Source organism: Polypterus senegalus, chromosome 7, assembly GCF_016835505.1.
Source record: "Polypterus senegalus isolate Bchr_013 chromosome 7, ASM1683550v1, whole genome shotgun sequence".
NCBI lineage: Eukaryota > Metazoa > Chordata > Cladistia > Polypteriformes > Polypteridae > Polypterus > Polypterus senegalus.
In genome coordinates, this window is record NC_053160.1 from 71,078,662 (window position 1) to 71,102,354 (window position 23,693).

At 34.9% G+C, this 23,693-nt stretch overlaps 1 protein-coding gene across 1 annotated transcript; it reads right to left on the reverse strand.

The window, feature by feature from the left end:
• Positions 1–1,322: 1,322 nt before the first annotated feature.
• znf367 (zinc finger protein 367) lies at positions 1,323–17,175 on the reverse strand. Its single transcript, XM_039758863.1, has 6 exons — positions 17,156–17,175; positions 16,532–17,069; positions 10,462–10,612; positions 6,341–6,460; positions 5,121–5,259; positions 1,323–4,168 (listed from the first exon to the last, which is right to left on the reverse strand). The coding sequence occupies exons 2-6, from the start codon at positions 16,811–16,813 to the stop codon at positions 3,922–3,924; spliced, it is 939 nt and encodes a 312-aa protein (XP_039614797.1). The 5' UTR covers positions 16,814–17,069; positions 17,156–17,175; the 3' UTR covers positions 1,323–3,921.
• Between the last annotated feature and the right edge of the window lie 6,518 nt (positions 17,176–23,693).

A 23,693-nucleotide genomic window follows, 5' to 3' on the forward strand; every position in this document is an offset into this window, starting at 1 on the left:
CATTTCTGTAGTTTAATACAAAAGAGAATGTGAAGGGGTTTGCAATTTGGTAGCAATTGTCTATTCAGCCTGAGCAACTCTACAAAGAATGAAGGGTAAGAGTATGAAACTCTCTTCAGAAGATATTCACATTGAGAATCTTGGGAGTGCAGACTCTGTAACACACTAGTTAACTCTTTGTGGGTCTGGTGATGGATTGCCATCCTTGTATCCAATAATATGCTCATACACTCCATAACCCTGGAATTGAAAATGTTATCTACGTCAAGGCTGTAAGATCGAATGTCTGCCCTAACAAGACTAGACGCCAGACTGTCACAGAGCACTCTCAAGCACACATCCACACCAGGCCAGTTCAGTCTGCAATAGATGAAACACATATGCATGGGATGTGGGAGGAAAGCTACAGTGCCCACAGAAAAAAGTCATCCAGAACTGGGGAGAATATGCAAACTCTTCATTGTGAAAAAGCCGAGAACTAGAGGTAATGCTTAATAAGACGTTACACTAGCTAACAAAAGGAGGCAACAACTTAAAATAAGGCATTGTATTAGCGAACCTTCAACTTAATTTAGGTGGGCACTTTACGCGTCACAGCTGAAGAGTGTTAGCTCTATCCAACCTGCAAAATATCAGTGTAAACCTAACAAAGTCACTTAATTGTGTTCAAATAACAATAACAACAATAACAAAACAACAAGTGTTATGTGTCCTATTCTTGTACACAGGTTTAATTAAAGAGGATTCAGACGGATAAAAACAAATAATAGCAACTAAGTCAGCCAAAGACACAGAAGATGGAGCTGTAAATGACTGCAATGAAAAATGGATCTTAAATTGTGAAGTAATATTTTAATAGTGTTAGAGTACAATGCATCTGTAGTTATGAAATCCACCTTATCATTTTCAATTAACCTTAACTCAGTCCTGAAGGCCCATTGTCTAATCCACTTGCACTGGGTGCTGAAATAAAGCCTGGAAGAGGGTATCAGTGCACAATAACATGCCACTGTTTACCGATAAAAGGCCAGTTTAATCTGAAATGAACTTAATGCAGATGTATTTGATATGGACAAAACATGCAAAGAGACCATGCAACCTCCACAGAGTAGTCGAGCTAAAATTCTAAACCAGTTTTCTAGAGCTGTACAGCTTACACCTGTGCTAATTAGTTATGAATACAAAATCGAATCAAATCATATAAAATACTTGTGTTCATTTTTTTCAAATTAAATGTATTACTCAAACTTAAGTCATTCACATATGAATTAACACAACCTTTGTTAAATTTTGATAATTTTTTATTAAAGAAGAGAGTTGAGGGATGGTACCATTAAAAAGAAGCATGTTCTAGGACATCCTTGCATTTTTAGTTTATTAAAGCACTAAACATAAATTATATGCTAATTTAAAAAACTAAAGCAGATTCAGTCTGGAGACTTAATTCCATTGGTGAGATATAGATATCTACCAATATCAAAACAAATAAAGCAACGTTTAACAAGTGCATAAGCGCCTGTATATTAAAAGCACGTGTATACAATTCAAACATTAACCGAACAGTTGAAATTTACAGTATAATTTCAAAAAAAAAACAAAATTACAAATCAAAATATAATCAATACTCAGTGCACAAGGTTGATGCTTTAAAATTATAAAAACAATTCAATATTAAGTTTGAATTAAGACAAATTTGAAGTAAATACAATTTTTAAAATGTATACATTATTTTGGGGTTTTTATACTTCAAATTCTTCAGTATAAAATGAAATTACAATACAGTTCTGCTGAAGTAAAAATTCAGAACCTAAGCACAGATGAACAAGAAATTAACACTTTAAAGCCTGTTGAAGTCATACATGATACTAAACAGGACTGAACATTCTTTGCATTGTAATATTTGATTAAATTTTGTTGGTCTTGCACTGAAATATAAAGATTTTTATTTTATTTTTGAAAATTACTTTTCAAAGTAAAAGTTTTTTTACCAAAAAAAAGAAAAACAAATCTCTAGAAACATGACTTTGCAGGTCTCCAGTACTAAACACAAAAAATGCTTTATGCCACAAGGTAATGCAAAACTCCAAAGCAGTAGCTTTGTAATACAAACAAAGAGCCTAGTCTTTAACTGGACAGCTTTAATACCCCCCTCCCCAACTTCCCAACTTGTAAAAATTCAAAAATTCAACATTTAGTGTTTCACACAAAAATAGCTTAGCCTCCCATTTCTACACCTTCTCCAAATATCCTTTATTAATAACACACAAAACAAGTGCCATTTCTCATAACAGGGCGCATATAAACATATCAGTTAAATGACTTTGCAAGCCTAACCACTTTTGCTGTATAAATGTTAATGTATTCCCCATCAATAGCATAACAAGTGAAATAAATAAATATTTAAAAATCACCAATGCTAAAAACCTGGGGAAAGCAAGTGCCAGGATGTGTTATGTCTGAAGGTATGCTTGCTTCTCATCCTGCCAATAAAAAGGCTCTTGTCAAATGAATTTCACATATGTAATAACTTATATTAAAGTTATACTACTGAACATATATCTTTGCATATATTTTCAACTATAAATATATCGAAGGCCCACTTGAAGTATGTATTAAAATATGGATGGACCAAAATAGACTCACTAAGAGCTCAAAAACCTGAGCTGTAATTAAAGAATAAGGTGCTCTTTTGAAAAAGAAAAAAAGAAAAAAAAATACAATAAAACTTTTTATTTCTTCCAAATACTTAAAACTGTTAACTACATTTATTTCAAAGGCCACCTGGTTACACATAAATAACAAATTACTGTCAAAGAATATATTCATACAACACTTGCTACACCTGAGAGGTGTCCCATTTAAAAAAAATAAAGCTATATTTTATTTAATATAAACACCAAACTATTAACAGCCTTGATAGCTTAATAATCTAAACGAGCATAGGTGCGAGACATCTAATGCAAAGTGCAAATCATTTGGGGGCTAAACTTAACTGGGAGATGGCTTACAGTTTGCAGCACTTAGAAGAGTTAGCATTAAGATGCTCCACTGATGGGAGTTTTAATATCTTGTTATAATAAAATACTTGAATTTAGTGCTGTTTTTAGAAGAATACAAAGAAAGTGAAAATATGTTTAGTATCATTATTGATTTATATGGGGAAATATTAAGAGATCTGGTTTTAAATAGCAAGCATACATCATAGAGAGATAAGCAAACCTATACATATCAGCTTATGAGGGTTTACCCTTGTAACCTACCAGAAGGTCTTTAAAATAAAACAATCATAAATAAACCAGTGCTGATACATGGTGAAAGTCTGAAGTGTTTTGTTTTAAGAAAAATAAGTAAAATAAAAGCCATTTAATTCAGTCAAAGACAGGATTTCTGTGTTAACAGAAATATCCATTACTGGGAATGATGAATGTCAATATTGACATGAAAATTAAAACCATACATCACAAAATATCAAATTGGTAAAATCTGTTGAGCAAAGAATATAAATGTTGTGTGGGTTGGCACTATAAATCCAACATTACAGAAGTGCTTCATAATAGTTGTTAGGCTTGCAAAAGTCATATTTTCCTGTTGCAATTTGATTTATTGTTTATATGTGCCCTAAGCAAAATCTTCTTTTCAAAACCAATATTTACAACAATTGTATTACAGTCTTCATCAAAAGTGCAAAAAAATGGAGAAAAAAAAAATCACACACACACACACACACACACACAACCTTGCATCCCCTTCTCCACTTGCTTCAAAAATTGGGGGAGGGGCAACATTCTTCATGTTACAATAATCTATATAATAGCAGCCTAAAAAGTAAAGCAAAAATAAGGTGCTTCAGCTTTTGTCCACTTTCCCCAACATACTATTTTTTGGGGATGTAGTAGGACATAATTGTGTGCAGGTTCATACTTAGGGACGCAGCTGTGCCGAAGACAGGTTAGCAAGCTCTATAAGGGCCAATGCCCCATGAAGGCGCTCTCTCTGCTCTTGAAGGCGTCTCCGTGCAGCCACACTGGTCTTCTCTTCAGCCAACTCTATCTCTTCTTCATCTTCATCCGACTGTAGGTATTCTAGAGGATCCTGTTGCTCTTGATCAGTTTTCTGAAGGCCTTTTATTTTTGGGTGAGGAATACGCTGCTCCCGTGTCTGCCAATACCTGCCAAAAATATACAACACTTAGACTTTATCTCGCCATGACTACCAATATGCTGTAACTTCTAGCTACATTGGAAGATATTTACAAAATATAGAACCTTCTGACTACAAAGACACAAACAATTTAAAGGGCCATTTTTGATGGGAAGTAAAAACCAAAATACACACACACATATTATATATACATATATATATATACATATATATATATACACATATATATATACACATACATATATATACACATATATATATATACACATATATATACATACATACATACATACATACATACATACATACATACATACATACATACATACATACATACATACATACATACATACATACATACATACATACACACACACACTCTTGCTCCTTCTTTGTCTATCACTTCAGCACCTCTCTCTGCCTCCACTCCTCCCAGCTAGCTTGGTCTTCTCTCTCCAGACTGGCCCCTGGAGCCACAGCAGCGGGTTCCTTTTATCAAATCAAAATCTTTATTGTAAAAAACACCCGGGAGTACTTCTGGTGTTCCGGATGCATGATCCTGAAGCACTTCTAGGTGAGGTGGAAACCCAACAAAGTAGGGCTTGCCAATCCGTGAAGCACCTCTTGGTGGCGCCCACAGAACCCAACAGGCTGAGTCACAGAACCCCATGTCTGTGGTGCCCTGTGAGAATCCATGGCAGTGTAATAACCCAGTTTGGGGGCTGCCATATAGCAATCTGGGGGAGATAATGCCATTTGCAATCTCCATCTCCCAGTTCTTTCATTATGAAGGCGTCCGGCCCAGTAAGGGTGCTGGCCATCTGCCACATACATACACACACACACATACAGACTGCTTGCCAAGAATTAACTAAAATAGAGAAAATTAAATGAAATATGTGAATTCTTTGAGTGCAAAGACACACACTTTCATACACTTGAACCCTAATAATTCTTACTTTGACAGCCACTCAGCAACAGCCTTGTTATCTGCAGCCTCAGAGCTTCCCTGCCCTGCAGAAGGCTCCTCCCTCTTCAGCCTAGCATAGGGATGCTTTGGGCAGTGACGGTTTGCATGTGTAAATCTACTTCCACAACCTGAAAACAGAAGTGATAATGGTCAGAGACCTGGTACATACTAAATGCAATCAACAATAAAATTTAATGATAGATGATTCATCAATTATAAAGACAAAAGAACAAATATAGCATATTTTAGAACTCCTTTAAAACAAGACATTGCATTGCAGAGATGATTGATAGGCAGAGTAGTGGCAGAAGCCAGTGACAATTGCCCAATAGCAACTAGAGTTTTATATATAAATCAGTCAAAGTGCCTATAAAAAAAATCATCCTCCAAAATGTTTTCACATTTTATTGTTATACAACATTGGATCACAATGGATTTAATTTGCCTTTTTTACACAAATTAACAGAAAAACACTCTTAATGTCAAAGTGAAAAAAGGTCTTTGAAAGGTAACTTGCTGCAGTGCTGGACACCCAGAATGCATGCAAAAAAATCTAAATTCTTGCCATGAATGATAAAAGGTTAGCAATTGTTCACATGAGGTATTCACATTATGTTTAGTCACACAGTCACTCACCAATAATAACACAGACAACTAAGAAAGGCTTTTATGAAAATAAATTTTTCTAAAAGAATAATAAAATAATAAAATACAACTATATTTTCTTTTGGTCACTTTGGATACTGATGGAAAAGTCTTCAATACCTTATGCATAAAACTAAATCAGTGAATTAGGCATGAATGTGCAAATGTAATATATTTAGTATGCCATAAAATGAAAAACAACACAGAAAAACATTGTGTTCTTTTTATTCTTTTTTTAAAATTTGTTTTTTTACTCCATTGTGGCAAAGTACAATACCTTGTTGAAAATATCAACAATGATACTGTTAAGTGAGTTTTGATAGGCAGGTATTTCATATATAGGTACTACTAGTTCTAAAGTGGTTAAGTGTTGACTGACAGCAGCTTTGACATTACATCAGTTCAATCCCACACTAAAAAACCTTTAGTAGTCTATGTGTCCTACAGGTTAGAAAACCCAAAGTGAAATTAAAAAAAAAAAAAAAACACAAATATCACTCTTTATATGAAGCATTATCAAATTTAATAGCAATTGCTTGGCAGGTGTAGAAGTTGAGTTCCTACCATTTTCCGAACACACAAATGGCTTTTCTCCAGTGTGAAGACGCTGGTGGGTTTTTAATTGCCCACTTTGGACAAAAGCCTTTCCACAGTCTGGATAATCGCACACATAAGGCCTTTCACCTAAAGGAAGGAAAAAAAAAAGTTATTTTTAATATAAAATGATATGGTCCTTGTAAATGCTTCAGTAAAAAAAAAAAATGTAGTGGAAGGGAATACAACTCAGATTTTGGGTTGAAAGTAGGAGTATGCGATGTGTATCATCTACGATAATGTCTTAATGTTTGTTTTAACCATGTGCAAGCTGAAATTAGAGTAAGACACTCATTTAGCTAAAAACCAAACAAAAACACACCTCGAGAGTTCACACATTCTCTGTCTTATGTAACCGAACAGGATAGACTACTGTGCATGCGTGCACAGTCAGCACACCACAAGTGAACCTAGAGTAGCTGCCTAAAACTGAGTGGGCAAAGAGAACCAGTAGATAAACAACCTCGCAATCTAAGTCATTAAATTTAATTGCAAGACACAGAGCATCTTACTTGCCTGGAGGTGGTTTGGCTTTGAAAATACTTATGTCAATTAAAAGGGGCAAACTTCAAATTATGCCAGAAATTGTTTGCCGCTAAAGACAGCTCAACAACTAACTTGTTTCACCATTTGCAAAGTTACACCTTGCCTGATGAAGGGGCCTTAGCTGCTTCGAAAGCTTGCATTTGTAATCTATTTAGTTAGCCATTAAAAGGTGTCGTTTCACCCTACTTACTCCTGTATGAATCTATGGCTAACACGGTACAACACTCTACATCTGAAAAGTGAAATCAACCTAGTATGAAGCCCTGTACATATGTATCAAGCAGGAAAAGAAAGAAAGAAAAAAAAAAAAGGAAAAATTGTTCAAATAGATTATTTTTATTTTCTTAAGAAGCATATGTCTACAGGGTGTGTTTTACTTAGGAAGCCATTTTGTTTTTTTTGTTTTTTTTTTTAATTATTTAAAACATTCATACAGATTCCCTGCCACTAGAAAAAAGATTAAAAGCTACTTAATGATACCCGAGGCGGACAGTGATGCGAGTCCACCAAATTGGGGAAACTGGCAAAAAAGAACCTGTGTATGCATGGCTCAAGCAGCCCTTCCAAGGTGTATGCCAGCAGTTTTAGGGCAGAAGTGATGTCACCCCATGTCTAGACCAGCAGTTTGGTAATGTTTATACATCATAATCATCATCAATCAAATTGATTGACACTCTAATCACACAAAACTCTAACAAAACTAACCACTAACATTACCTAACCCCTAACCTTAACCATTTATCCTACATACTAATCATGCTAACTCCTAACCTCAGCTTCCACCCTATAACTGCTTGTTTAGAACTGCTGGCATAGACCTGCGGTGACATATAGTGCTCTGTTAAATTTATTATTTTGCTGAGAGGGCTTTCATCACCAGAGGAAATGCTGTAACATGTAACTGTGCTGCTCTGGAGGAAGATGCTGTGGACAGGCTGGTGTTTCTACCACACAATTTGGAAGTTTCTTAAGTAGAATTTTACAATTGTTTTCATTTTTTCTCATATATTTGTGCAATACTGAACAGAACTTGAAGTTAGTAATGTGTTTAAAAATGTTATAGGTTTGTTTTTTTTGTTTTTGCATCTTTGTGCAATAAATGACAGAACTTGTTTACAAATGTTGCAGTTTTCCTCCTGTGCGGTATTTGACTGAACTTCAGATTTTTTGAACTATAGTACAGTATGTTAGATGTTTGTTCCTGCTTGTATGCTGCACAATTCACCTTGCAGCACAGCAGTTAATGTTCATCCAGAGTATAATGATTATGTCCTGTAATTCAGTTATGATTATTATTTTATTCCCTTTGGATTGATATCTTGTTTACAATAAGGGTAAGTGTCTGTTTAAAATATTCTCATTAAAGTAGTTTTGTTGGTCTTAGTGCCGTTTTCTGTGTAAATCCTGTGGGTCACTTTGAAATGTTTTTTCATACTTGCACTGTTTGATCTCAGTGATACTTTGATTGGTGATTTTAATGTTTTTGTGTTATTTTAGTTCAGCTTTAAGTAAATAAATAAGACCCGTTTTCCTTGTTTCCATTAATCTCATTAGTAAGCAACAATTAACATCCTATTATCAAGACTAGATCAATTAAGATTTTTACAAACACATTTTTAAAGGATGCAAAATATTGTCCAATTATCATTATCGTCAAAGTCCCAGAAAATATCAAAATATAATTTTTTGCCAACCATCCCACCACCATCACAAACTGGTGTGGTTCCTCTGTCAATAGATAACTTTCCAATTTCAAAATCTGCAACTCCAATGTAAATTTAAAGAGGGCAGCTCCTACTTCCCATTATCTTTCCAGCAAGGACAAAACTGATATTAAAAAACATCACTACTTAGTTCCAAATTTCAAGTCTGTGGCTTAAAAACAAGCTATGTAAACAGAACAAACTGAAACTGTGCTTCATAGAGATTTACTCTAACAGAGAGATGATATGCAATTTTAAAACAAAAAGTCATTATATTCAAAATAACTATTGTTGTGAAAAAGAAGGAAATTAAAATATCTTAATATTTAATGCTACTCTACCTATCTTAAAGTTATTCTTGGCAAACTGCAAGATGATGGCAAAAAAATAAAAATAAAAAAAAAATATTAGACCCGCTTTCGAGATACATTTCGGGAGGATCATTCTCTCTAGGAAAGAGTTAACCCCTTAAGCACCAGATAGTAATAGTAGTATCATAACCAATGGTCAAGTCAGAGATAAACCTTGACAGTTTTTATGTCCTTCAACAATAATTAGTAGTCAGCTTAAATCGCCAAAATGTAAATTAATTTTTAAATGAGCACCTCTCACACAATTAAAATAGTCCACTGTTTGGATTTCACAATCTGTACCTTTAAAAGTGTAAAACTGTTGTGGAAAGGGTTCAAGTTTTAGTTTTGTGTTCAGAGCTGACGAACAATGTTGTTTATTAACTTTGCCAAGACCCCACAAAAGCTTAAGTGAAGTAGGTGGAATACAGAAAACAATGAGTCCTGGTGCCTAAACAGCTTCTCACCATCTAGCACCTGGGTGTCCCATCATTGTTCATTCTGGGGCTTCATGCATACATAGATAGATAGCATACATAGATAGCATTCCTTGGCAGAACATGCCTTCCTTTCATTCATGAAGGCTTGCTTGGGTCTTGTAAATGCTTGTGTGCTACACTTTACTGCCTGCAGTATCCATATCCACCAAGCTACTCATGACAATATTATTATTATTAATATATATTCTCGATATTGTAGATTAAACACAATGCACCACCACCTTGCAAATAAGTAAAAGCATTCATATATCCTGCATTTTCAGACTGTAATAACCACAAAGCTTGGGGAAGTGTAGTGAGCTACATTTTCTTGTTTCTTCAAGAATTAATGAATGACTAAAGTAAGTCTGCTTTGTAATGTATCTATGTAGAATCAAAAACATAAATAATGTTGGTTTCAGAACACAGTGAACTAATCTATGCAATATACTTCCTAAAGTGCTAATGGATGCATTCTGCCGTGGCTCTTTTACTCTACTATACGAAGAAGAAAAAGACAGCTTTTATTCATAGCTGGATAATTCATAAAAGGCATCACATTAGCATTGTACTAGATAAAATGGTTTAAAAAAATTAATTACCAAATGTATGGAATTCAATGAAATGAGCAACGAATCCTCAACAAACCTGATGTAGGTGTTTTATAAAAGTCCTTGCATTGCACCTGATTCTGCCTTGATTGCTTCCAATGCACTGCAATCATGAACTGAACTAAACAGGTATAACAATAGGTGGATAAAAACATTCAAATTGTAATGTAAATGGTTTTAATATTTTAATGCAAAATTTTGGTACTATTATCCTGATGTGAATTACTCATGTGATACTTGCTTGCCAGTGTTCCATCTTGAACATGGCAAACTAATTCAGAATGGTTTATTTTCTATCAAGGAAAATAAAGAGGGGGGTCTATGGAAATTATATGGCACAATAAGTTCACACCTAAAATTTAGGTAATATAAACTTGAATTAAAGAATGAACCTATACATACCTGTGTGTGTTCTCTTATGCGCCTGCAGAGACTTCTCCCGTGGAAACACCCGGTTGCAAATGTTACAGCGGATGCGGCTAGAGGAATTCTCGCCTTCATTTATCAGTTCTCTGACTGTGTCAGCACGTGGACGCCCTCGTCGAATACCATCCTGAAACATTTAAATAAGCAGTAAAAAAGATTAAAAAAAATAAATAAATAAATCACATCTTTCTGTCTTATTACACTTTCATTAACAGAATTAAGGTTTGCTAGAGATCCACTAAATTAATTTGAAACAACAAAATCTATCCACCCTCTCTCTCTCTGTGATATCCCACAGCATGATTATTACTTCCCATAGGGAGCCTCAAAATGATAACCAATTGAGCAATTTTATAATCTGGAAAAGATATTAAACCATTTCAAGGGCATTTAAAAACATTTAAAATATCAGTGTACAGCACAGAAATGGGGAAAAAAAAAAGACTTTGACCACACTACCTAGAACTGGCTGTCCCATAGATAAGCATTCACAGAAGTAAACTACTACAAGACTAATTGTGAATCAAAAGAAGACACTGAAGATAAATGCAATCAAGGTGTTCATTGATAAATAATTTTCAAGGCATTTCTCAACAAGTCTTGCCAAAGTAAGAAGGTAAAAAAGAAAGAAAGATTTAAAAAAAAAAAAAAAAAAAGACAACTACAAAATATCACCTTAAGGGTAGAGGGGAACACAGGCCTGAAGAGACTAAATCTAATGCTTTAAAGTATGGAGGTGGGAGTATCAGGTTGTGTAAATGCTCCTTAGATGAACAGACAGACAGCCTTTTCAGGATGAACTGAAAGTGTATGGGCCACAACAAATAGTAACACTGAATAAAAACCTGCAAAAACCTATGCAAGAAAACCAACAATGGGGAATATGTTTCTCCTCATGTAGAGAAATTATACAAAGCAAAGCCAAAATAGTGGTTTATAATGGCGTAAGTATCATTGGATGCCCTAGTTACAGTGATGAAGTTAATCCCACTAAAACCAATGGCAAAAACCTCAAATCTTTCTAAACATAACTGATCCCCAAGTAACCCGATACAGCTAGAGAAGTTCTACATGGAGGAATAGCCATTTACTGAACTGTTCATAAATACTTCAAAAAAGGATTACCGGCTGTTAAAGATGCCAAAGATAGTCCGATGTACTGACTAAATACCTAAATTACCATAACTCTAATCACTAGGTTAAAAAAAAAAAAAGGATGGGATATTTTGTAAATTGCACCATTTAATCAATCAAACAATCCAATAAAAATTACAATGTCTGAAAACTTTGCCAATGCAATGTAAAAATTGTAGGTGGCCTATAGCTTTTTTTTTTTTTTTTTAACAAGGAATGGATTTTTTTTTTTTAAATAGATTAATTACACAGGTATTTGAGAGGCAATGTGGAGGTGCTACAAAATTCTCAACTGGAAGGGGATGTGCTATTTTAAGAAATAACACTTGTCCTGTTGAGTCATTTTACACAAGAAATGTACAGTACCTGCTTTGATATGCACAAAATGCTTAAAAATAAAAAACAGCTCTAGACCTACATAGCCTCAGCACTTAGCATACTGCTGAAAATAGCTACATTTTAGCTAAACTAAGAATACTTCATGTATATCTATGATTTTTTTCTGGGTTCTTCAAGCAGGTACAGGTTTCATGTTCTTACTCATGTTGACAACATTGGAGTAAAGCATATTGTACCTTATCTGTGCTTTATAAAGAAACAATGAACCACATCAAATGAAAAGAAAGAATGAATGAATGAAAGAAAAAGCTGGTGGCTGAAAGTGTTGGAAAGTTTGCAATAACCAGTTATATTTGACCTCAAGTTAAACAAGCAGAGATGAAATGAATGTCTACTGTGAACCTGTACTTGTTTTCCATAAAATTCTTAGTCTTGTTTTGTGCTAAAATTACATTTGACAATTGCTTCTAGAAGTTACTTCCTACAAAACAGATATAGAATAACCACATAAAGTACTGTAGTTATTTAACCTCATTATCCGGTTCAACAAGCTTGTCAATTAAATCATAGAGAAATCCAAACCATCTAATATAAAGGACAACAGAGAAGCTAGTGGAACTACCTTAAAAAACCAGTGTCCTAGGTATGTATTCCTGGCCAGTGTCTGCTTAGGTTTTCCCTACCACATCCCAAATGCGTTTATTAGATTAATTACAAACACTAAACTGGGAAAGAATGAGAGCAGGAATGTCTTTGACATTAAATGTAGCCAAAGAAATCTGTGGGAAAAGGAAATCAGTACCATGACTAGTAAAATACTTTACAGTGAGCACATAAGGTAGCACTCTATAGTTACAAATAAATTCAAGTATGTATTTTGAAATTCTAATTCTGAGCTGACCCATTCACTGTGCATGACCATGGCTGCAGATCTAAACCCACTTTTAACTCAACGGGACTATTAACACCAAATCAAAAATGTATTATATTGTGTGTAATTTCTACAAATGGAGACTTCACTCAAATATTTTATATTAAAAAAATAACACCAAGTCACTGGTGCAAATAAGATATCCTAAACCACTTCCCTGTATACATGTGTGCTCATCAAGAAGCACGTTTAATAATAAACAGATAATGAGGACCACAGGACGAGACACTCTTCCTTTTTACAGTGAAAGCTTATGAAGTAAATAGTTTTACCGCTAAAACAGCTACTTGATACAGACTACGTAGATGGAAAAGGGGCTAAATTCAGTGCTCTTTATATTTATCTGTGTCAGTCCTGCATACTATTAGAAAAATATTTCAGTCAAAGTAATATATATATATATATAAGCAAATTATGCATTGCATAATTGTGAAACTCAGAGACACATAGTAGAGTATATTAATGCAGAATTACAGCATAGAACAGAGACATCATTTTAAAAACCAAAAGGTGTGTTAAAGAAATACTCCTACCAAAATGATTATGTTTTTATGTTACTAACCTCATGTAGTTTGTAGCAGTTAAACTGAAGATCCACCACTCCCCCTCATTTATCGGTCAAGAATCTTGTTTTCAGTTCGAATGCACAGTATTATGGTAATGCATCTTTCCTGCTCATGTTCTATGAGTTTTGAGGAAGTATTAATATTGCAGAAAAAAATGCACACATTTTACATGTTTTGAGTATATGATTGTATATGTGAATTATGTGACATGTGTTACATTCTCATTACACTGTAATCATAAACTGTTTTCTCTTGCTCAACACAAAAACAAGAGATGATTTTTTTTCCCTGACAGCACTACAAATTACATGGAATAAGTAACAAGAAATAGCATTTTTGTGGTGAAGTATACCTTTAAAAAAGACAGTAAGAAGCATTTAAACGAAAAACAATTACTCCTAGGGGAACCCAGATATTGTATGATTAACACTAGTCTATGATAGGGGTTGACACACCATCTCCTCTCGTCCACATTTTACCAAAAGTTCTGTCGTAGCTAGTAAAACCATTTACTTTGTCACCCCAATAATTCCATTTGCATGGAATTTGGTGAATTTTATGCAAATAAAAAAAAAATCAATACACACAAGCCAACATGAAGCAAACAATTTTCACCAATAGCCAAACAACCACCAACTTAACAAAAAAAAAATCTCATTTTAAAAAATTATATTACAAAGTCATAAGTCAAGATTGTTGAGACCTGCAATGGAAGCTCTTTAAACCCTTTCTTTACCTATTCATTCTTTTAAAATAAGTTGGCTGGGATGTTTGTGTGCACATGTACAAACATAATCACAAACCAGCATTACTTTAGATCACCAAAATGCATTTTACTCTGCAGTTCCAACCAGCTATTTGTGCGAGAAATGCAAGAGGGGAAACCTCTATATGAGATAGTTGTATATATTCTTATTTACACTTGTGTCAGCCTTTTGCAAATTACCTGCTTTAAAGGTGCCGCTTGGAAAGAGGTGCCCAGATACAGGATTTAGAAAAAAAAAAAAAAAAAAAGTCAATGAAGCAGGCCAGTGATCTGAACAAGGTGACAAAAAATTTGGGCTGTTTGGTGGAAGGCCAAAAATAAAAATCCAGACAATGAATGACATTAAGAAAATCTAACCTGGTTTTAGATAATCCATGCCCCTACACTCAGAAATGTCAACTGATTTTTTTCACCATTGTATTTATCTAAGTTAATATAATTTAAAATAATCATACTTGTTGATATAGTATGTTGATTATTCCAGTTTAATAACTGACATAATTCTCTTTGACTTCATACTAAAACAATTATCTTGAAACAAAACCATTGAATTATTTTCTTTTAACATAAGTGTAATATTGTCTTTAGTAACTTATTAAAAGTTATTTTTATTTAAAATTAACACTTTTCTTATAATCAATAACATGGTATGCCCATTTTCACTATACAGTTGAAACAAGTTGGATTTAATTTATAAACTTGTTTTATGCACGTGACGATTCTACAGTTGCTTAAAGATCTGTCCTTTTTGTTGCGTTATGGTCCCCACACCTCTGTACATTTGGAAAGAAAGTTAAATAACTTTTAACTAAATTGTTATTACTGAATGCCTTACGTTTTAAGAGGTAGTGGATGCAGATGTTAAAGCTTTTTTGTTTTATTTAATTATATATATATATATATATATATATATATATATATATATATATATATATATAATGCTCTCCCTCCATCAAAAAAGCATTTTTTTTGTTTCCTATACACACGTATTATTACTGTTACTATTACACATAAAGCACAACCACGTTAAGTTAATGGAAAAATCTTTCCTATACTTCACTGTTTGTGTTGATATAGAATCAATCACTATTTGAATTATAATTACACCAAATATACATGGATAGCTTTAAAATAATCAGCTTTAAAATAATCTTAAGGAGTTGAACTGGCATCTGTGTGTGAATTAATTTCATACAGTGATAGATATAGATATATATATGTAGTTAAGCACTAAATTATATCTATGGATTAATTTTCTAAAATAAAAAAATCACAAACAAAACAATTATCGAGTGTAATAAGAAGTGGATATATGCATACACGTGTTTTAAATAAGTTTAGTGTCAATTATTACACAGGACAAGATTTAGTGTAATTTCGAAAATCTGAGGATATGTTTATTTGAATATAATTCTATCAACAAGTGTACTTTATATTAACGTAAAGCCTTCTGTATATTTTAAATCAACACTATTTTGAATAATTAGAAATGCATGGCATAACAGGCAAATTCATTCAATGATCTATTTTTCTGAGTGACTTCTTTTGGGGTAGCATCAAAACAACTGGGTCGAAACTTTACATCTACAATACGGTAACTTCGGAATGTGTCCAAAAATGGAAAGGTGTGCAACTGTTAAAATAACAGACTTAAGGATTTCAGGGTAAAGAAGCACCAGGCACCGTTCACCAACCATTTTATACAACTCCCCAACTGCCCGGGCACTTCAGCCAAGCGCGACTTTCGCTTGTTGTTCTACAAACCCATTGAACATCACTCACGACAAGGGCCATCAACCAGAGCACAGAGCAAGCAAAAAATAAATGCGTTAGTTGACATACACCACAGATCATCCTGACCCCACAAGCCACACGTGCCATGCACACAAAGAACACGCCCTTTCGACATTTTTTTGGCGCGCGCCATAACGTCAGCCCTGCGCCCCTCCTCTTCGCGAAACTTCAAAACCGGAAGTGGCCTGGCTTTTTAAACTCCTCGCGGCATTTACAGTGCGCGGGCAAGCAAAGGATCATTTTTAAAACCCATCCCCCACGCCCCCTTTCATCAATCAAATAAAAGAAACTATAAATAACAAAAATAGAACGAATCTGAAATAAAAACTAACAATCAAAATAACCCACGAAGGAAACGACAGCTCCTGGACATTTTATTTGTTCTGAAAATGAACACCATATTACGAATGCACATCAGTCACATGCAACACTATTAAAACGACCAAGCATTATCTGAATCGCGAAAAAATATGCAAATATCTAACACGGATTATACTTGCTTTATTGTACACTTACTTTTAGATGATCAGGACTCAGTCCTGCATCTCCATCGACTCCTCCAGTGTTGCTGCCGGTTGGAGAGGCAGCCCCACTTATAGATCCGGGGCTCAACGTTACATTATGCGCGTTTTCCCCCCATCTCCAAGGATACACCATAAAATCGCTGAATCCTGGACTAGTCGGCATCAGAGTTTCTGTTTTCTTCGGTTTAATAGGTGTTGTTCTAATAACAGATACCAAAACTCTTTTCGGTGAGTCTTCACAAAAAATGACTTGAGGCTGCTTGCTTTCTGCCATTTTAAAATATAAATCAATAGCTTGGTTTTGAGCTGCAGAGAGGTTAAACGAATGTTGATGTCCCAGAGTGTTGCTGATGCTTTTTACCAGGTTGTTAAAATATCAAGTCGACTTCGATTAAATTTATCCCTGGTGCTGTCCTCTTAAGCCAAAAAACAGAGGACAGAGTACTGCATTCCCAAAACAGCGCCCGAGATCTGCCGGCGACAGTTACAAAAATCCCCTTCTAGAAGTCTCCCAGCCCTGCGAACACCAACTGTAAATACAAAGCACCTATGCATTAAAAGCATTTCCCGCGTTTCAATTCGCGCCTGGGCGTTTCATTACCAAATTGATACTCACTTGCAGTGCCGCCTAACTACACGTGACGACGGTAGGACAAGAACATCCAATCAAATGGGCCGTTGCACCTGAAGGGGGTAAATAGGTTCCTTTCCTTTACCCAATAGCGAAGCAGTTTACATGAATAGGCACTTCGTTTCATGTGGGTTGGGTTTTTCTACTTCGGTCGAATAGGATTTGAAGACAGAGTCCGCGCTCTCGGCTTTACATATTTTCTGACGAATCAAAAACGTCTAACCGTGGTGACAGCTGAGAGAAAGGAACCAATCATAAGAACGTTCATTCATTGGTTAACCATAGATGCGTATCGCGCGGAATGTAACGTCCGCTTGTTTTGCGTTTTATTTAAAGGGTCTCCGTCTGCTGGACGTTTTTTTGGTGACGTGGTTTTCGTCAGTGTGGAAGCACTTGTTCATTGTAAAAGCCAGAAGTTAAATTCTATTTATGTTAAAATAAAGAAATGCGCTGTAATACTTCACTGAGAAGTAATAGTGTATTACTAGGAATTACCGATAACCGCTTGTTAGATATAACACACTGTGTTTTTTGATTCGTTGTTGCCGACAGTCCATGCTGGATAAAGCTATATCATTTTTTTTTATATGCGCAGCTTAACAATGCTTGGCTCTCACCTATACTTATTATTTACATTGCAAGGCGTGCTACTTTAAACAAATGACAATAGCTCGTTTTTATTGCTTTGACTCCGCTGAGTGCACGGTGTAATTCTTGAGACAAAATATTGATTTTTTTTTTTAATCACCAGAATCACTTTTATTCACCCGTAGTTAATGTATGAGAATATACATTGGCAGCTTTGGAGTTGCTTATAACATAACACCACATCACGTACAAATAACATAAGTTAAACAACATACATTAGAAAAAGTTGCAAAATATTACAATTTTAAAGGATATGTGCAAATGAAAGTATATGTGTATAAGATGTATGCACACGCACAAACGTCAATTTACATATACTATACATAGACACAAACACACCTTTATACAGTGTACAAGAGAGAACAGGAAAACTGAGAGAGGCTAAATTATTGGTTTTCAAGGGCAATGGCTCTGGAAAAAATCCTGTTTAGGCATCATTAGTTTTAAACAAGAGCCATGTTTGGGGGTGGCAAGTCTTTTGAGCAGATTTGTCAAGTTATATTCTCCAATTAAAATTTGATAAAGTCTGCGTGGTCTTGCAAAAATTTAGCTGAATACTGTAATGAGAAAATCCAGTGTATGTTAACATTTTTATTAAATTCACATGCACCTTTATACAGTCCACACATACCAGTAACAGCGTTTTGACTTAATCGGCCCTGCATGGGATTGGTCAGCCCTAGTTCCCGCACACCCCCAAGGCCGCCTCTGGTTTTAAATGACTTAAAGCATTGACAAGAGGGGAGTTTTTGGAACCAGTGTTGGCCTGAGTGACATGAGTCAGTGTTTATCATTTTTTCATGGTTCATGACACTAGATGCACACAAGTCTGCAACAAATGGATGAGCACAGCCAGTTAGTTTCTCAGTAGGCCTCACAACATGCTGTAATTTATTTTTGGAGAGAACTGTTACCAAACCAAACTAGACAACAATGGAGACTGTTGTCACACTTTCAGTTATGGCTTTGTAAAATTGTGCTAAGATGGGCTGGAAAATATTTAACATCTTTAGTAGGTATAAAAAGTCCATCCGCTGCTGGACCTTCTTAGTGATGGAAGCGATGTTACTGTCCCAGATGAGAGTTTTTGAAATAGTTGTGCACAGATATTTGAATGATTCCATGATACAGACTGTAGAATCATTATTTTTTTAGAGGAAGAGGTTGTAACTGCTGTTTGTGAAAATCAATTACCATTCCCAATGTATTTGTGGTACTGAGTACCAGATTATTTGTAGCACACTAAGAAAAATGACAAGTCAACTCCTTTCTATTTGCTTATTCATTTCCATTAGTAATTTGTCCAATGAATGTGGTTTCATTGGCAAACTGATATTTTTAATGAAGGATCAGTGGACATACAGTATTGGTATACAAGGAATAGAGTAGAGGGAAAGTACACAGCCTTGAGGGGCACCTGTGCTGATGAAGACATAGTCTGCGAGACAGGAGTCCATTCCTATTTGTCATTGTGCTCTGCTATGCATTGGCACACTGTTTGGGGATAGTTCCCGCCCTGTGTCCAAATGCTGCTAGGAAAAACTATTACTGCAATCCTGAATCACATTGAACAGATACAGAAAATAGCTGGATGAATTTAGAACTGAGACATAATTAAAAACCAAAATTATATTAAAGTAACGCTGAAGTCCAGGTAAAAGCCCCATGAGAAACTCCTTCAAGCACCTGCTTCTCTGGGTCACTTAATCTGAATATGACCATTGCCTAGACCCAGCTGGAATACTGGAATGTTACTGCTTAATGAACAATCTTTTGTGATAACTTATATTACACAGCTAGCATGCTATCTTACCTTGCCTTTCTAAATGAAAAAAACATTTAAGTTATGAAAATCACCTGATTGATAACATTAGACCAGCAAAGAAAATGTTGCAGAAGAGGGTAAGAAGTAAGAAAAAGAGTAAGGAATACCAGGCAATATGTGATGACAAACTTCAACTTTGGTTTAATAGCGATGCATATAAATTCTGGGAGTGATTATAAGCAAATACTGGTCATAAACTCAGACAGCACTAACTGTAAAAAATAAACTTCATTTTATGAATGATCTAAATATATTGCTGATACATGCTGACACATCTAATTTATACTTGGCATAAATAGTATCAGTTGTAAATCAGTGTCTGTTCATAAACTGTATCAGTGGTCAGTGGATGGTGGCATAATCCCTGACCTATAGAAGACATCAGTGATATTCCCAGTGACCATTAAGAATACACCAAAATAAATTAATAATTTATGGTGAATTGCTATATAAGATCAATGTAGTGTTTGGAGGAGATCATTTAAAATTACTTTCTCCCATAGGTTGCACCCCTCTAATTAGACCCAAGACAGTATGTGTATTGAGTAGCGAAGGGTGTTGAGGGTGCTTTGTAGGACATGCTAAGTTACATCATTTAAACAATATCTAAACAACATCTTTTAAATCTAATAATGGATTAATGGATTTTAGCACTGGGAGTGTGTTGATCCTTTTGAACAACATGTGATAAGAAAACAGTATTATGCTTGTATGTATAAAAGAAAAATCACATTTTACTCATTTTCAGTTTTAGAATGTAATTGCCTAATTGTTTAAATATCATCACTTGCACAAGTTATCTTTAGATACTGTGTGTTATCCAGGCCCAGTGTTCCAGTTTTGAAATTTTACGTTCATATTTAAGCATTTTGCATGCTTTCAAATGAAATATTGATAAGAAAATATTTCTAAAACATTATCACAGAATTCCAAACACATTTTATTTGTGATGTAGTCACTACAATAGGCACAGGGTAGGAATTAACCCCGAGTTATGGGGCATTGGTAGGACTCACACTTGCATTTGTGGTTTCCAATGATGGTCTATGTGAGTGTGCACCATGCAGAACACAGTCCATGAATTATTAATAGATACTATCTCATCATCATATTTCCCAGGATAGTCAATTCTGCAAGTTTTGCTTCTTTGCCCCTCTTAGGGACCAAAAGTTACAGAAGTGGTTATAGAGTCCAGAAAATGTAACTATGCTAGATAAAAAAGTCAAAAATATTCATTAGAAGAATACATATTTACAATTGCTACCAGTATACCACAGCTACATGCTAGAGTGTTTATTTGTTCATACATTTTTAAAGCTGCTTATTCATGAACATGACCAACAGAAGCTACAGAAGCAATTACATGAATTTCAGGAACTAGTCAAGAAACAACTCTTGAGTCCGCACTACTCCAACATAGGGTTCACTCACCCTACACATTCACTCTTTTTTTTGGTGTTGTTTTTGTATTAATTGTTTTTTAATTTTTATTGCATAGTTATTTTGTAGCTGGCTGAGTGGTTACTACTAATGCTTTATAGCTATAGGAAACTGGGTTTGAATTATACATCAGTCAATATCTGTAAGATGTTTCTTAACATTTCCCTTTGTCCATGAATTTCTATTCATAATCAGGTTAAAATCATATCCAAAAGATGTCATGTGTTTGCAGGTACTAAATTACCATGCAAAGCTGGCTGTACAGATAGTCAGACATGTAGAGCTGATTAAATTAAGTGTTTCCAGTCAAACGTTTTTGGGCAAATGTGAAAGTGAAACTCCCTGAAAGAATAGATATTCATTTCATATAGAACATTGCACATATAGAACCACTATAATCACTGTATCTCAATAAACATCCAAGTAAAAAAAAATCTAAACACTTTTGTTTCACTGTGGTGCAATGATGAGTTTAAATCTTTCTGTTTTCTACAGATACACTCTTAAAAAAAGGTTCCAAAGTGGTTCTCCAAAGTGATACCATACGGGAACCATTTTTGGTTCCCAAAAGAACTATCCACATGAAAGTTTCAGAAAGAACCATTATTTGTTTAGATTTGTAACAGGCTCCATAAATAACCACAAACAGATAACAGATGATGAAAACAGATTTGTGCAAAGAACAATGGGTTCATGATTTAAAATGACTCCTGCTGCACACAAAAATGCTGGCGACATTCAGGTTTTCCTAATCTGTTCTTATCCTGCTAGGTAGTCTATTACACATTCAAGATTTCTGTTTTGTCCTCATTATCAGAAACATTTTTAAAGGCCAACGAACCAATTTCATATGAAAAGAACACTTCCCAAAATAGCATGGTTCTGTCAAGCAATGTGTCTAGAAGAAACCACACAACCCAGTAAAGTGCCATTAAATAACCATTATTTTTTAGAGTACACACCAGTGTTATCCCACATTCCAAGGATAAATGTCTGTGTATGTCTGACTGTGTCAAATGATGAACTAGCATCCCACTCAGTGATAGTTCCTGCAACCCTCAACTGGACAAAGCATATTAATATGCAGATTCTCTATTAAACCCTTATTTTGGATCACAAGTCTTTTACTCAGTAAATTAAAAGATGTTCTCATTAAAAATAATGTCAGAAGATGTCTTTAGTTTTGATGAACATAAATTTTATCACCTCCTATGATGGTTCCTGCCCATTGCCTGAGGCTGCTGGCTGTGACCTTGATATGGAGTAAATAGATGGTATAATGGATGGATGGAACATACATTTTGCAATCACAGTATATAACCATTTTTAAAAGGTTTTTCAAAGAAGTATCAGGCGTGCTAATTGATAATGTTCTTGACATAGTAAATTCGTCACTAGATACTGGGGTCTTCCCAGACTGTCTTAAGACTGCTGTAGTTAAACCCCTACTTAAGAAACATAATCTTGACCCTCGGCTCTTGAAAATTTTAGACCCATCTCTAACTTGCCCTTCTTAAGTAAAGTTCTAGAGAAGGCAGTCATTATGCAGTTAAATGACCACCTAAATAAACATGCTATTCTTGATAAATTTCAGTCAGGTTTTAGAACAAATCACAGCACAGAAACTGCACTCGTTAAAGTAGTAAATGACTTGCGGGTAAATGCAGACAGAGGCCATTTATCTGTTCTCATCCTCTTAGATCTGAGTGCTGCATTTGACACCATTGATCACAACATTCTTAGAAATCGCCTTAGTCAATGGGTGGGCCTCTCTGGCAGTGTCTTAAATTGGTTTGAATCCTACCTGACAGGGAGAAAATATTTTGTTAGTTGTGGGAATTACAACTCGAAGACACATGATATCCAATATGGTGTTCCACAAGGCTCTATCCTGGGTCCGCTGTTATTCTCAATCTACATGCTTCCGTTAGGTCAGATTATCTCAGGGCACAACGTGAGCTACCACAGCTGTACTTATCAATAGCACCTGATGACCCCGATTCTATTGATTCACTAACAGAATGTCTGACTAGTATCTCAGAATGGATGAATAGTAATTTTCTCAAGTTAAATAAGAAAACTGAAATTTTAGTGATCAGCAATAATGGATACAATGAGGCTATTAGAAATAAACTGGATACATTAGGATTAAAAGTCAAGACGGAGGTAAAAAGCTTAGGGGTGATTGTTGACTGTAATCTGAATTTTAAATCACATATTAATCAGATCATTAGGACAGCATTTTTCACTTAAGAAACATAAGTAAAGTTAGACCTCTTTTATCACTGAAAGATGCTGAGAAATTAGTTCACGCGTTTGTTTTCAGTCGACTAGATTACTGTAACGCACTCCTCTCAGGACTACCCAAAAAAGATATAAATCGTTTGCAACTAGTGCAGAATGCAGCTGCTAGAATCCTAACTAGGAAAAGAAAATCAGAACACATTACTCCAGTTTTGATGTCACTACACTGGTTACCTGTGTCATTCAGAATTGACTTTAAAATTCTGCTTATGGTTTATAAAGCCTTAAATAATCTCGCCCCATCTTATATATCGGAATGTCTGACACCTTATATTCCAAATCGTAACCTCAGATCCTCAAATGAGT

Coding starts and splice junctions, on each gene's coding strand:
- znf367 (XM_039758863.1), bottom strand. CDS start 16,813: ATGGCAGAAAGCAAGCAGCCTCAAGTCATTTTTTGTGAAGACTCACCG. Junction 10,613..16,531: donor TGAGTCCTGATCATCTAAAA/GTAAGTGTACAA, acceptor TAAATGTTTCAG/GATGGTATTCGACGAGGGCG. Junction 4,169..5,120: donor GTTGCTGAGTGGCTGTCAAA/GTAAGAATTATT, acceptor TATTTTTGGCAG/GTATTGGCAGACACGGGAGC.